The sequence below is a fragment of the Monopterus albus genome, unplaced genomic scaffold (assembly GCF_001952655.1).
Source record: "Monopterus albus unplaced genomic scaffold, M_albus_1.0 scaffold166.1, whole genome shotgun sequence".
NCBI classification, from domain to species: Eukaryota; Metazoa; Chordata; class Actinopteri; order Synbranchiformes; family Synbranchidae; genus Monopterus; species Monopterus albus.
In genome coordinates, this window is record NW_018128046.1 from 71,805 (window position 1) to 84,717 (window position 12,913).

At 40.6% G+C, this 12,913-nt stretch overlaps 2 protein-coding genes across 3 annotated transcripts in view; one reads left to right on the forward strand and one right to left on the reverse strand.

Annotated features, from left to right (window-relative positions):
• The first annotated feature begins 479 nt into the window (after window positions 1–479).
• On the forward strand, window positions 480–9,775 carry LOC109968974 (uncharacterized). Its single transcript, XM_020615587.1, has 12 exons — window positions 480–1,311; window positions 2,667–2,806; window positions 3,058–3,233; window positions 3,742–3,902; window positions 4,176–4,316; window positions 5,083–5,204; window positions 5,773–5,941; window positions 6,297–6,442; window positions 6,835–6,959; window positions 7,042–7,168; window positions 8,517–8,650; window positions 9,577–9,775. The coding sequence occupies exons 1-12, from the start codon at window positions 839–841 to the stop codon at window positions 9,700–9,702; spliced, it is 2,040 nt and encodes a 679-aa protein (XP_020471243.1). The 5' UTR covers window positions 480–838; the 3' UTR covers window positions 9,703–9,775.
• Window positions 9,776–10,357: 582 nt separating this feature from the next.
• col28a1b (collagen, type XXVIII, alpha 1b) overlaps window positions 10,358–12,913 on the reverse strand; it is a 20,590-nt gene continuing 18,034 nt past the window's right edge. For both annotated transcript variants that reach the window (XM_020615475.1, XM_020615474.1), the window contains 3 exons: window positions 12,066–12,250; window positions 11,458–11,740; window positions 10,358–10,851 (listed from right to left, as the gene is read on the reverse strand). In XM_020615475.1, the coding sequence (XP_020471131.1) occupies window positions 10,679–10,851; window positions 11,458–11,740; window positions 12,066–12,250 (641 nt within the window). In that variant the 3' untranslated portion in view covers window positions 10,358–10,678. The remainder of the gene's footprint in view (window positions 10,852–11,457; window positions 11,741–12,065; window positions 12,251–12,913) is intronic.

A 12,913-nucleotide genomic window follows, 5' to 3' on the forward strand; every position in this document is an offset into this window, starting at 1 on the left:
TCCCAAAAAGACTCATGGCTGTATTAGCTCAAAAGGGTGCTTCTACTAAATACTGAGCAAAGGGGCTGAATACTTATGATCATGTGATATTTCAGTTTTTCTTTTTAATAAATCTGCCAAAATGTCAAATTCTGTGTTTTTCTGTCAATATGGGGTGCTGTGTGTACATTAATGAGGAAAAAAATGAACTTAAATGATTTTAGCATATGGCTGCAATATAACAGAGGGAAAAATTTAAGGGAGTCTGAATACTTTCCGTACCCACTGTATGTACTAGCCTATTTCAGCTGTGGTGTGTGCTTCTGGTTGGTTTTTAGGGGTCCAAGGAAATAATGAAACTGCCATGTACAGGTTGGTGGGGATCAGTAGGGGCCCAACCAATAATTTGTGCTCAAGGCCCCGCAAGTGGGTTTTCTGCCTATGTGCTGATGACGTCAAAGGTCTTTTTTTTTTGTCCCAAATATGTATAATTCTAATCAGTGTGGCAACAAATAGAAAGTTGAAAAACTAAGACAACGGCATCTGGGCGCAGTTTTAGGTAGAAGATGCTTCACCTCTCATCCAAGCATTAGGTCTGTATGACTGGTGGTGAGTAGGAGGAAATGACCTTTTCGCGCTATCAAGCAATGACCATGCCTTTAAGCTTTTCTGTCCCCGCAGGGTACCCGTATACAGCAACACGACCCGCCTTAAACTCAAGTATGGGGCGAATTTAGGAAGGGGAAGGAAACGCTTTTTCTCACACTTTGTGATCCTTTAGCTCAGTACAAACTCTTAAAGACATGCTGGTGTTTTGCTGATCGTGGTCAGTTTACGGTCACTCACTGTAACCAGGAAAATGTGTTTTTTATTGCGTTCAAAGTCCTTGCTGTTGTGGTTTCTCGTTGTTGTGACAGTTCGTGTGACTGAAGCCACAGGTAGACTGACGCAGCGAGTTAAACTGACCGAGGATGAGGAACAGGTCTGGGACCTGGGACTCCAGCTTCACTCCAGTTTGAGATCCAGACAAACCTCCAGTCCACACACAGCCCCCGGGCCCGAGCCGGGAGACCTCGCGGACGCGTTCAGAGTCCCGACTCTGGATGGGGAGTTTTCCTACCAACCCGGAGCTGTGCGGGGGTCTCTGGTCATTCACGCCTTCACCAACAAGTCCGCCTTCCTGGAGTGCCTGTGGAGCTCAGAGTCGTCCCTGACCAGCCTGGTTCAGGACCTGCCGAACAGTACACAGGTGCTCTTTCTGTCCCTGGACGACTCTGCAGTCAGCGATGCTCTCTGGATGCAGGACCAGGTGCAGCGGGTCGCCATGCACAGGTGACCGTAGGAGGGACCCTGCTTTAGGGCGAGGTGTTCGGGCTGAGATCAAGTCCATTGGCGAAACGTGACTCAAAAAACTTCAGCAAGATGTAATATATCTGCTGCAGTTTCATCTGTACTAGCGGAAGAAGTATTCATATCATTTACTTAAGAAAGAATAGCAGTATAGCAGTGTAAAAATACTCCATTAGCCTACAAGTAAAAAGTGTTGGAAATAAACGAAGTACATTTACTCAAGAACAGTACAATTTTGAGCTATCTGTACTTCTACTTCATACTTGGACTTCACTACATTTCAGAGGCAAATATTTGACTTTTTAGGCATTTGTGAACTTGAGTTCCTTTTTAGAGCCAGTTTAATAAAATAAAGTACAGTGTAATCATACAATTTTATTGATCCCCTGTCTGAAGTTCACAAGCTACTATAGCATCACCTTTACCAGCTGCAACATTAAAATGGTGAACACAATAATACATCAGTATTTATAATCCAAAAATACACATTAATATGAAATGTGCCATTCTACATAATTTCTTCTTTTCTTTGTGGGATTTTAAGCGTATTGTGACACTAATACCTTTGTGTTTTTTCTTCAGTAGGCTAAGTAACATTTTGAATGCAGGTCTTTTACAGTTTGCAGGCACCCAGAACCCCACAGGTACTCATGAGCTGATTTAAATGATTAGTGGATTGGCGAAAAATTAATTGGAAGCAATTTTAATAATTTTGCCAAATTTGCAGAAGCATTGATTAAAAAACAAACAAACAAACAAACAAACAAACAAAAAAAACAACGCAACTTTAAAATGACTTAATACAGGCAAAGGGGAAGAATCTCATAAACCATGACAACAATCCAGGAAACAACAATGAGAAAGAGGAAGCACAATCACAAGTTGAACCATGCTGACAGGGATATGAAAGGCATCTCCTGTCAAGCTTTAATGGATTATGTACTGTAAGTGAGTATGTGTCCTCAGAGTCTCAGTTAGAGTCCAAGTGTTAATGAGGCTGAAACTGATATTGATATTTGATATGCAATATAAAAACTGAACTTGTCAGTGCTGTCTGGTAGACAAATAAGGTTGAGGCGAGACTGTACAAATGACCTCAGTCATGTTTTCAGCATTTCTGTCTGGCAATTTCTTGGTACTTATTGGCCGACATACAGTATACAGATACCATTATATCTGAGAGGCAGATTTCAAGCTCTGTAAATGCCCAATTACAGTGCTCAAAATAATAGATAAGCAACAGTACTGGATCATCAGCATACAATGTGAGCAAAATGCTTCATAACACGTCTGTGCTGTCATGACTTTGACTTCCTGTGTTGAACATGTTTCTGCAGAAAGAAGGAGGTTCTGTCCAGGCTGCACTTCTCTCCTGTGCCAGTCTTCGCTCTGGGTAACTGGATCCCCAACGTGCTCTACTACTGGGGCTGCATGGGACGCAACTGTGGCCTCAGTCAGGCTGTTTTCACCTCAGAGGGTAAGAGTTTCTTGGGCCTTGTGACTGAGTGATTATTTACATGCCTGCATCTCTTTAGAGAAACGGTCTATGAAACAGGAAGTTGCAGGTGTATGAGCTCTCTGTATTTGAGCCCATATCCAGTGCTCTCCTTTCAGAACTTGCAAATTAACACTGCTTCCAAAAAGTACAGTCAGTAATATTAAAGCTTCATTAGCAACAGGAAAGTGCTCTGTTGTTTTCTTTCATCATTTTCCTTTTTCTCCCCTCAGGGTGGAACATGCCTGTGATAGTCAAGAGGCTTGATGCCAGATATGACTGGCTCATGGGACGCTGGGGTCCGAAGTCATATCAGCTGATTGATGCAGGAGATGGGTGTGATCCCTCCCTCTCGGTGGAGGGTGCTGTGGCCTGGGTGTCTGAGGGCAGCTGCTCTTTCTTCACTAAGGTGTGTGTATGACCCTGAAAATGTCCCTGTCTGATGATGTCCTTGGTGTTTAACAAAATAATATCCAGCTACTGTAGGACAGTTCCCATCTCAATAACACACCCACAAATGGATAATCAAACCAAACAATACCTATTTTTGCTAATTTGTTTCCAAGCATGTACATTTGGAACTAAGTATAAAAGTGTGTAAACGTTTGACAAACCTTTATGATTGTTGCACCTTGGTCAAAGGCCTCACATTGTCCATCAGAGTGAAATATAAAGGACTGTACTGTACACCAATTGGAACCGTAACCAAGAGTCTGTTGATAAAAGCACGAGTAAGCCAGCTAAATATCTGGTTAAGATGTGATTATATGCTGATTTTAGCAAGAAATAAAAAAAAATTGCTGTTGGTTTTTAGAATTTAACAGTGCTGCTTGTTACCCTGTGTAGCTGAAATGTGAAATGATGCTGGTCACTCTTTTGTAGAACGCTAGATTTAGTTTTGCTGTGTCTCCCTCCAGGTGCAGAGCATGGCCAAATCCAATGCCTCCGGTGTCCTTGTCTATGCCCCCCCCGGTAACCCGATCCAGGACATGAACTGTGTTGGGGATGAATGTTACTCCTCTTTGGGCATCCCAGCTGCCATGGTGCACCTGGAGCCTTTGGTTGCCCAGGCTCTCCGGTAAGACCAGCTCACCTGAAGGATTAAGAACCTGCTGATGCTCAGTTTCCTTGTACGCAGATTAATTATTATTATTTTAAATGGTTAAAATAGTGATTCTCAGAAGGCTGGTGTTCTCCCTTAGGGTCTCTTAAAAACAGAGTGTGATCATTTTTTTATTGTAATTAATTATTTAAGGCAAATAAAACACTGTAATTTGTTTTTAATTTTTAATGTATAAATTTTTTTTCCAAACGTTCATTGTCTCATGATGGTTTTTAATTTTTTCTGTAGGTTTGGACAGAAGGTTAACGTGTCCTTCCAGACCACTCCGTCCCCAAACTTCTTCATCAGTATTGACCAGCAGGGTGTTCTGGCTGAGATGGGCTGGTTCCTTTACCCCTCCTTCAGCTTCATCAGCTGGCAGGCTCAGTGGTAGGAACAAACATGAAAGTCACATTCTGCTGACTCTGATTCTCTAACTGGAAGAATCATAGTTTTATCCAAACAAATTTTATTCTGGGTTGTGGGTTTGAGCCTCTTGCGTGACCAGGGCCTTGCTGTGTGGAGTTTGGATGTTGTTCCCGTGCCTGCACGGGTCTCCTACTGGTACTCCAGCTTCCTCTCACAGAAATGCAGGTTAGGTTGACTGGTGACTCTAAGATTCCTGTAGGTGTGAATTGTTTTCTGTCTCTATGTTTCACTTGTTATGGGTTATGTACAGAAAGTAACAACTGAACAAATCATGCTCTGGAAACAAGGCCATGTAAAAATGTCACTTAATATTAGTAGTACAGTGATAGGACTGGCACTTCAGGTAGTGGTGAGGGGAACTCCTGGAGAGTGTGAGGGGAACTCCAGGAGAGTGTGAAAGAAGAAGTGAAAAAGCACATGAAATAAAAATAAATAAATAAAAAAAAAAACTACAAGCAATGATCACAAATAGTTTCAGGATTGCAGCATTCATTTTACTTTTAATTTCTTGAAAGAAATCCCGAAATCTCTGAACCTTATCTCATCAGATTCTTCCAGGTTTTCGCAGTTTAAAATGTAGACATGCTGTGCTTGACAGAAATCAGTTTTGACGATTTAAATTTGGTGGATAAACTCACCATAATAACCTGTCCACAGAGGCATTGCAACAGTTTTTTGTGAGAAGTACTTTTTGGAACCCATCAGTGACTTTGTTGCTTTGTTCCAGGTTTGATTTTTATGCAGATCTGCAGATCAAACTTCATAATCCTGCAAAGGTTGTTTCTGTTTTTGACCACGTCCTAATGCAGGGCAAGAAAGGAGCAGTGGCTACAGTCAGCCTGCCTTTAGGTAAGTTCATCAACAGTATGTTGGAGATGTAGGGTTTAAATGTCAGTGTTTTGTGCCATTCATTCAGTAATTTGTACTTGGTGGCAAATTCATACCAAAAGTGAGAAGTATTCTAAGATTATTATTGTTATTGTATTAAGGTGTCGATGGAAACCCCCGAAAATGATGTTAGACGGTCATGTGACACTAAACTCTCCACCCACACCAAGCTTAATTGAATTGTTTTGGGGACTGAGGCTAAGTTGCCCCATTGTGTTTAAAAGCAGGGAAACTGTAAATATAAAAAGAAAGTTTATCACCGTTTCTAGACACTTTTCAGTCTAGCTGTAGTGTGAGAGAACTGGCAAACAGATGACAACATAACTGATTTTATTGGGCACTGGATCCAACGCGTCCTTTAGAGACCACCAAAAACAGCTCATCCTGTTGCAAACCAACACTAGCATGGTGAGGTATGACAGTGTTGCATGAGAGCATCACTTTGAATGCTTCCTGCAGCATGAGGGGGAAAGAAGACGTGCTAAGCATTTTAACAATACTAACATTGATATTTTATGTGCATCTGGAGGCATATCGGACGGAGACACGCTGGAGCTGGATGCATCCCTGTCGTGTCCTGGGAGGCGAGACTCTTCCTGTGCTCAGTGGGATCACACGGTGCAGCTGTTTGTCTGCTGCAATCACCTCAGTCCATACTGCAACATGGAGCTAGGCCGATGGATCACCGCCTTCCGCAGGCAGGCACTTGACACAAAAGCTCAAGATGATAATGGCTGTTTTTATTAATAAATCTACAGTTTTTTGAAATAATCACATGTATGTATGCCTTCTGTGGGTCTTCTTAAAATCTCACCAGTCAAAATTTAAGGCTTTAGAAACTTTTTTAAAAGGGTCTGAGACATTGTTATATGGTGAATGTTTGTGTTGAAAAGAAAAAGAGACTGAAAATTAGAGGATTTTGTTGTGCATGTGTGATAGGTTTGTCTTAAATCATGCGTACACAGCCGTTATTCCAAGTAGTATTAAAACTTCTTGTAACTTAAGCTGCATCCTTTATTTCAGCTGATATATGTTTATATGTATTTTTGGCAGAGGTACTGGGCGCTGGCTTACAGATGTGTCCCCCCTCATCCCTCTGTTGGACAGCAGCCAGTGCACCTTCACCATGAAGACGGTGCCCTGGGCGATGCCCTGGATTGCGTCGCTCAACCTAAGATTCAGTGTCAATAACCAGACAGGTAAAAAGTGTAATAATACTGAAGCTACCTTTGCTCTGCAGGTGGAAAAGATGGAACCCTGTTTTGGGGTGTACTAAGCAGGAAGTACAGTTACATTATAGAAACCTTTTCTTTTTCATCTGCAGCTGATTATGCAGTAATTTATCTGCAAAACAAAAGCTTCTCAAAAGTCACAAAATGAGCCATGATATGGGATGAAAATGTTACTAATCATGTAGTCAGTAGTCAGTCAATCAAACATTGAATAGTTTCAGCTCTATTTCAGTGCTTGATTGTTTTTCTATTTACAGTTTGTCAGGATGTTACATGTGATACTACAGTGTTGCATGTTGTCTAGTTACTGCCAGGCTACATGAACATTTTCATTTGCTACAAAGTTTTCTCTGTCACAGGTGATCATGTGGAGAAGCTCCACCCCTTCAAAGTGATGTCACTGTACAGCGGGGGGACCTTTGACAAAAACTACAACAAGCAATACCAGCCAATCAAATTCTCCATCCCAGCATCAACCAAAAAGGTAACGGAGTCCCACTGGTCACCAAACTTTTGCAGTCCTTCCTGTTGGTGCAGCGTCTGAGCGACTGTGTGTCTGTTTACAGGTGGAGCTGTTCGCTGTTATCACAGGGCATGGCAGTGATGAGAATGGCTGTGGAGAGTTTTGTGTAACCTCCCACCACTTCCTGATCAATGCTATGTTCAACAACACCCTCGTATTTGACTCTGCAGGTGAGGAAAGTACACTTTTTCAGGAACAGTCACTGTAGTGGATAATACTGCAGCTATTAAATAGACGTTTAGGTAAGATAGTTACATCAGCTGCCTTTCTTGCAAAATCAAAAATGAATGTTCAAGTTTTCGAGGTCAAATTTTGTTGGACCCTGAGAGTAAGTTTAATATGGCGAAAATCGTAGCTGATCAAAAATGTTTAGAAAATTAATAGTACATGTGTGTGGCACCAAAAATGTTCATGATTAAACTTGGTTTTAATCATGAAATATGTCAGTACAATGTTTTTGTCTAAGGTTCAAGGTATCTTTATTATCCCGTGGGGGCAATTTGACTCATAGTCAGCAACAACAATACCAGACACAGACTCTCATTTCAAGTGTCATTAAGAAGACTGATGGCAACAGGAGCAAATGATCTTCTGAACCTGTTCGTTCTGCATCGTATCTGCCCCCTGATGGTAGCAACATAAATTCACCCTGCAGGGCATGGCATGGATCAGCTGAGATTGATCAGGTTTCCTGATTTTTTTTATATAGAAGAGAAGAGATGGGATTTTTTTACTAAAATCAACACACATCTCTTTTGTTTTTGCTGCGTTAATGTTTAAAAAAGATGATTTGCACCAACCAATAAAATTACTCCCAACAGGCGGGGGGGAAATCCTGTAGAGGGGAAAAGGACTTCTGATAAAACACCATTCACCCTCACCTGCTGTGACTGTTAAAAAGTCCGTCAGCCAGCAAATTAAGCCAGCATCAGTGTTATGAATACTCTTCAGCCTGTCTGCTAAAACGTGGGGCTGGATGCAGTTAAAAGCAGAGGAGAAGTCAATAAAAAGTAGACAGGCGAGGGACTTGGGCCCCCTCAAGATATGTAAGAGCCATGTTTAAAAGCACCCCTGTCCACCATCCACACCTCTACCTGACTTGTAAGCAAACTTATCCTGTACAACACCTAAAAGTGCATTCTTCACCAGCTTTTTAAACGTTTTCATGACAAGAGTGCTAAGTGCCACTTAGCAGTCACTTTGTCCACATGTTGATGATCATGTCTGTTGTGTGTTTTTAATTAATCAGTTGTTTTTTTGTTTATTAAAGGCAATTTGTTATCTTGTTTTGTCTGACCCAGAGTCCAAAACCCAAAAGACATTCTATGAGATATCCTCATATTTGAGAAGCTGGAACCAGCCAGTTGTTTGTGTTTTTCCTTAATAATTGACTTAAATGGTTGAGGTTTTGTCAGTTCAGTTTTTTTATCAATGAACATATTCATTGGCCCGAGGACTGGACGTTGAGCCACTGATTAAAGTGTCATATTTTTTATGTTTTTGCTGGGGAACCATCAGGAACAGCGCTGGGCTGTACCATGCGGGTGAGAGAGGGAGCTGTGCCCAACGAACACGGCACATGGCTGTATGGGCGAGGAGGCTGGTGTGACGGACTGCAGGTCAGCCCCTGGAGGACTGACATCACCAAGCAGGTATGTCCTGTTCAGTCTTTTTATCAGTCTCAAACTTTATTATGTGAAATGCAATAGTTGCATCAGTTATTATTTTTAAATGATTACGTGTAAAGTGAAATGTTACATTCATCATGATGGACCAACAGAGAATCACCACTGACTGTCAGTGGCTCCCCTCAGCTCTATGTAGCGCTCTCATGTTCTCAGCACAGCCCAGGTCAGATTTCCTCAAGATTGTAACTGTTAAAAAAAGCACATGTTCTTTCACCTTTCACTTTGGAAAGTAAAAACATCCTTCATCTCCTCCTCATGTATATCATGGATGAGCAATCGACATTTAATAAACAAGTAAAGGATGATAATTAATTGTCCTGTTTCTTTAAAGGCAAAAATCCCGTGAACTGTCCATCACTTGCACTTCAATTTCAAATTTCAATTTTTTAAATATTATTTTGCCTTTTGTTCTCATATTCCAGGTTTTTGATCCCACACATCTGTAGCTAAGGCTTTAAGGTGTGCAGGATATTTTTGGAGCTAATTGTTAAATATTAGCATGACTTCTCTTGTTTTTCTGGTTCTATTTCACAGTGTATTTGCATTTATCACCTTTTGCTTTCCACAGTTTCTATAATAATACTTGCTTTTTGGAAATTTTATGGAATTTGTAACAATGTCTTAAATCAACTTAAGGTGTAGTTTAGATTTGTGAAAGTGCAGATTACATTCTATGGAGTTAAAATGCACTTTGCTATTCAAGTATGATTACAATAGAGCAAAGAAGTAGAAATAAAAAGAAAAGGAAAGGGTTTTTTTTTTTTAAGTGTCGGGGTTGATTATTTGTAGTTTTGAAGAACACCTGAATAATATGTGCCTATGTGTATTGTCTGCACTTTGTGATGTTGTTTTCTCTGAGATTAACACATTGTTTCTTTATTCATTTACAGCTGGACATGAGCAGATTTGAAAACAATACTATCATCTACTTTGGGTTGTTCGAGGGCCGGGATCCTAATCCGTCTCAACAGCCGGGCTACATCATCATGTCTTCTTTTCTTGTCTTCTTCAAGTGATGTTGCTGTGTAAACCTGTGGATGTTGATCTCAATCATTGATGTCAAAGATTAAATTTTATTTTCCTACGGTTTTCTGTGACTCTTTCTATTATTTCATTTACTTGCATTCAGAGGAGGTTACCATCAGGCGCTGACGGCAATGCTTATGAAAATGATCACCTGCCACCCTAGTCCTGCACGACTGGCCGTTTGCATTTTTGTTACCCAGAAGTCAACTGGAAGCATACGCTGTTTATGCCTTAAGCTGAAGATGCATTGTTGTGAGAGTAGCCTCTCCTCACTAATTATACATAATTATATCCGACTTGAATCTTTGCAGTGAGTCATCATCCTGTTGTGACTCCTCCAGAACAAAAATACAGTATGTCTTGTATGCAATTTTGTTTAGCAAAGATGACCAAAACAATTACCAGGAGGTTTAAATCGCTGTTGTGCACCACACCAGCTATTTCCTCTTTTGAAATGCTTAGAGTGTGTTCATTTTCTGTGCATATGGACACAGTGCAATAGCTACGCTACATTCAGGAGACGCCTTGGTCCAAAGCAACACACCAAAAGGGAATTCAACCTCTAGTACTCTAGAATTTGCTTTGGTTTTATCTTTATTGACATAACACATAAAACCTAAGGTAGTAAGTAAAAAAAAAAAAAAAATGCATTATTAAAAAAAAAATGTTTTCTGAATAGAAAGAAAGGTTAGTAGATACACAAGTTTTTAAATTTTTTTTTAGCAGACCTGCTCAGCAGTGTGTAACAGTGCAGAGATCTTTTTCTCTGCATTAGCTTCAGTTGGTTCACAATATTAACACACAACAACAAAACATTTAATAAAACTGAGCAATTAAAAATCTAAAACTCCACTGTAGGTTAAATTGGTGTTAATGATGAGGCACTGAAGGCAAAGCCGCATGTGAGGTCAGATCCAAATGTTTTATGAGCGTTTACAAGGGTGTATCATCGTGACTTTGCATATGTTAGACCTTGACGCAGGTTTCTCTGCAGCTCTTCTCAGTCTCAAACTGGTTGCTGTTTCCTAAACAGCCTCCAAACCAGAACTGAGCACAGGAATTAGCCATGGCATCGTAGTACCACTTCACCACGTAGTACCGACATGGTCCTGGATCCAGGGTCTGGCTGCAGTGCTCCGCTGGAGAAAACCAGTGACAGTGAGCAGGCCTGTTTAATCCTCAACAGAAAACAACTGTGTGGTAATTCATATATATCATTAAAACATTTTATCTGTTATTGCTGAAAATAGTTGGTTTAGTATTTTGTTTTGATGTTTATAGTCACATCTTTAAACTTCATTTTAGAATATGTTTATAATGTTGTTACAAGGCTTTAATCGTAACATTCAGAGTATCTTTAAAAGTGCTGTATAAATAAAATGTATTATTATTGCTGTCTGTGACCTACTGTATCCGATTGTTGAATTCTTGTAAACGGATTGTAAACAGATTTTAAGGAATCCCTAAGCATTTTAGGAGATATTCTAACAGTAATAGTGTTTTTGTTTTCTTGCCTGTGGTTATATGAGACTTTCTTAAGTATGCGCTTGTTGGCAGCAACATGCTGTTTTTAGATCATCGTATTTGTACAGATCACACAAACAAGATAAAAAGTGTTAACTAGACAGCATTCAGAGAGCACAAACCTCAGCTAAGGCAGCTCAGTTTTCCCATAATTCCCATGATAGTCTGACCATTTAAACGAGTCATTTCTCTGTCCTACAGACTGTTCTCTCAGCATTTACCTGATGTATAAGTGTCAGAGGGCAGCAGTGGAGGAGTGGCTGGAGACGGCGGTGGCATCTTCTCCTCAGGTGGAGCTTTCAGAGTGGGACTGGCTGGCCCGGTGGGTCTGGTCATCACCATGTGATGTGTGGAGTTCTTCATCTCCAGCTCAGGGAGGAACTCTGATACCGGTCTGAAAGACTCCCTGTCAAAAAATGGAAATCCCTGAGTTTCTGTGGAGGTTCTGACATCTGTCTCGGGTCTCTGTGAGGGGATGTCAAGGTGAAAGGCTGGAGGGCCGGGCTGTAACACAGAAGAGAAGGCTTTAGTCTGCTGTACCTTTATTTACTAAGTAGCACTACACAGGGTGTAGCTGAGGCTGATGAGAATTAGTATTGCAGGTATTCTTCTATAAACCAAAGAACTGGACAGATTTTACACTTCTATCTGATGATGGTGAAAAGTTAGATGATCAAAGTTTTTGCAGTTCATCCTCTGGGGACCATGGATGTGTGCAGCAGATTTCATAGCAACATATTTAGTAGTTTAAAATAAAGTATTAAAACTGTATCACAACAGTTTTACCACAGCCAGACAAGTAGAAAGAGTACTCATTTGATCTTCTCACCACTCTGTGAAGTTTCCTGAAGTCTCCAGTGAAGGTGGGTGTGTCTGTGTCTGTCTTGTAGAGGGGTTCCTGAGTATTACTGGAGACTTCAGGGATTCCCGGAGGAAGTCTGGAGCTCGGGATTTGGCTGAACAAATGTCTCTCTCCATCTTCGCAGATATGACTCAGCAGTTTTCTTTCAAGAGCTGAAAGACCAGGAAACCAGACGAGTAGATAAAGTCATATACAGTACTGCCAAGTGGCCTATAGTCCGTTCAAAAGATGTTTGGTAATTAGTTTTATCATATTAAGTTTGTGAATAAAAGTGAAGGCTTTTAACTTTTATCGTTCACTTAAGCCCAACATTTTTATTTTTAGCTGACTGATTCATACAAGCCCAGATATGGGAAGTTTGCTTAAGAATGAATTTTCTCAAACTAAGAGCCAAGCTCTGTGTCTTGCCCTGTTTTTATGTGCAGTAAAACAAAACAGTGCAGAGCCTCATTCCTTTAAAGCTCTTTGGTGCCACCAAGTGTGAGCATAAAGTTGTTCTTCTTTACTTCAAGTGCAAATGAAAAACTGGACACATTTTGTAAATCAGTGGTGGTGAAAGGAGAAAAGGTGAAACAGTTTTCTGTGGAGGTTTACACATCAGGCACGAGGCCTGATGCTGTTTAGAAATTTGGAGTTTTGATTTTCAAATCCTCATATTCTGTGCATTGTTTCAATGTGAAGTATTTTTGTGCATCAAAAAGATTTGAAATGGGTGTTTGTCAATATTTTAGACTGTGACTGAACCCACAGGAACTTACATAGTTTGGACTTTATTTGCCTTTATGTTAAGCTTCCTGCTGCCTTCACATCAGTAC

What these genes read in the sequence shown, in the direction of transcription:
- LOC109968974 (XM_020615587.1), top strand. Translation starts at nt 839, where the DNA reads ATGTGTTTTTTATTGCGTTCAAAGTCCTTGCTGTTGTGGTTTCTCGTT. An exon ending in GGCTGTTTTCACCTCAGAGG is followed by an intron (nt 2,807 to 3,057) that starts GTAAGAGTTTCT and finishes TTCTCCCCTCAG; the next exon opens with GGTGGAACATGCCTGTGATA. An exon ending in CCTCGTATTTGACTCTGCAG is followed by an intron (nt 7,169 to 8,516) that starts GTGAGGAAAGTA and finishes GGGAACCATCAG; the next exon opens with GAACAGCGCTGGGCTGTACC.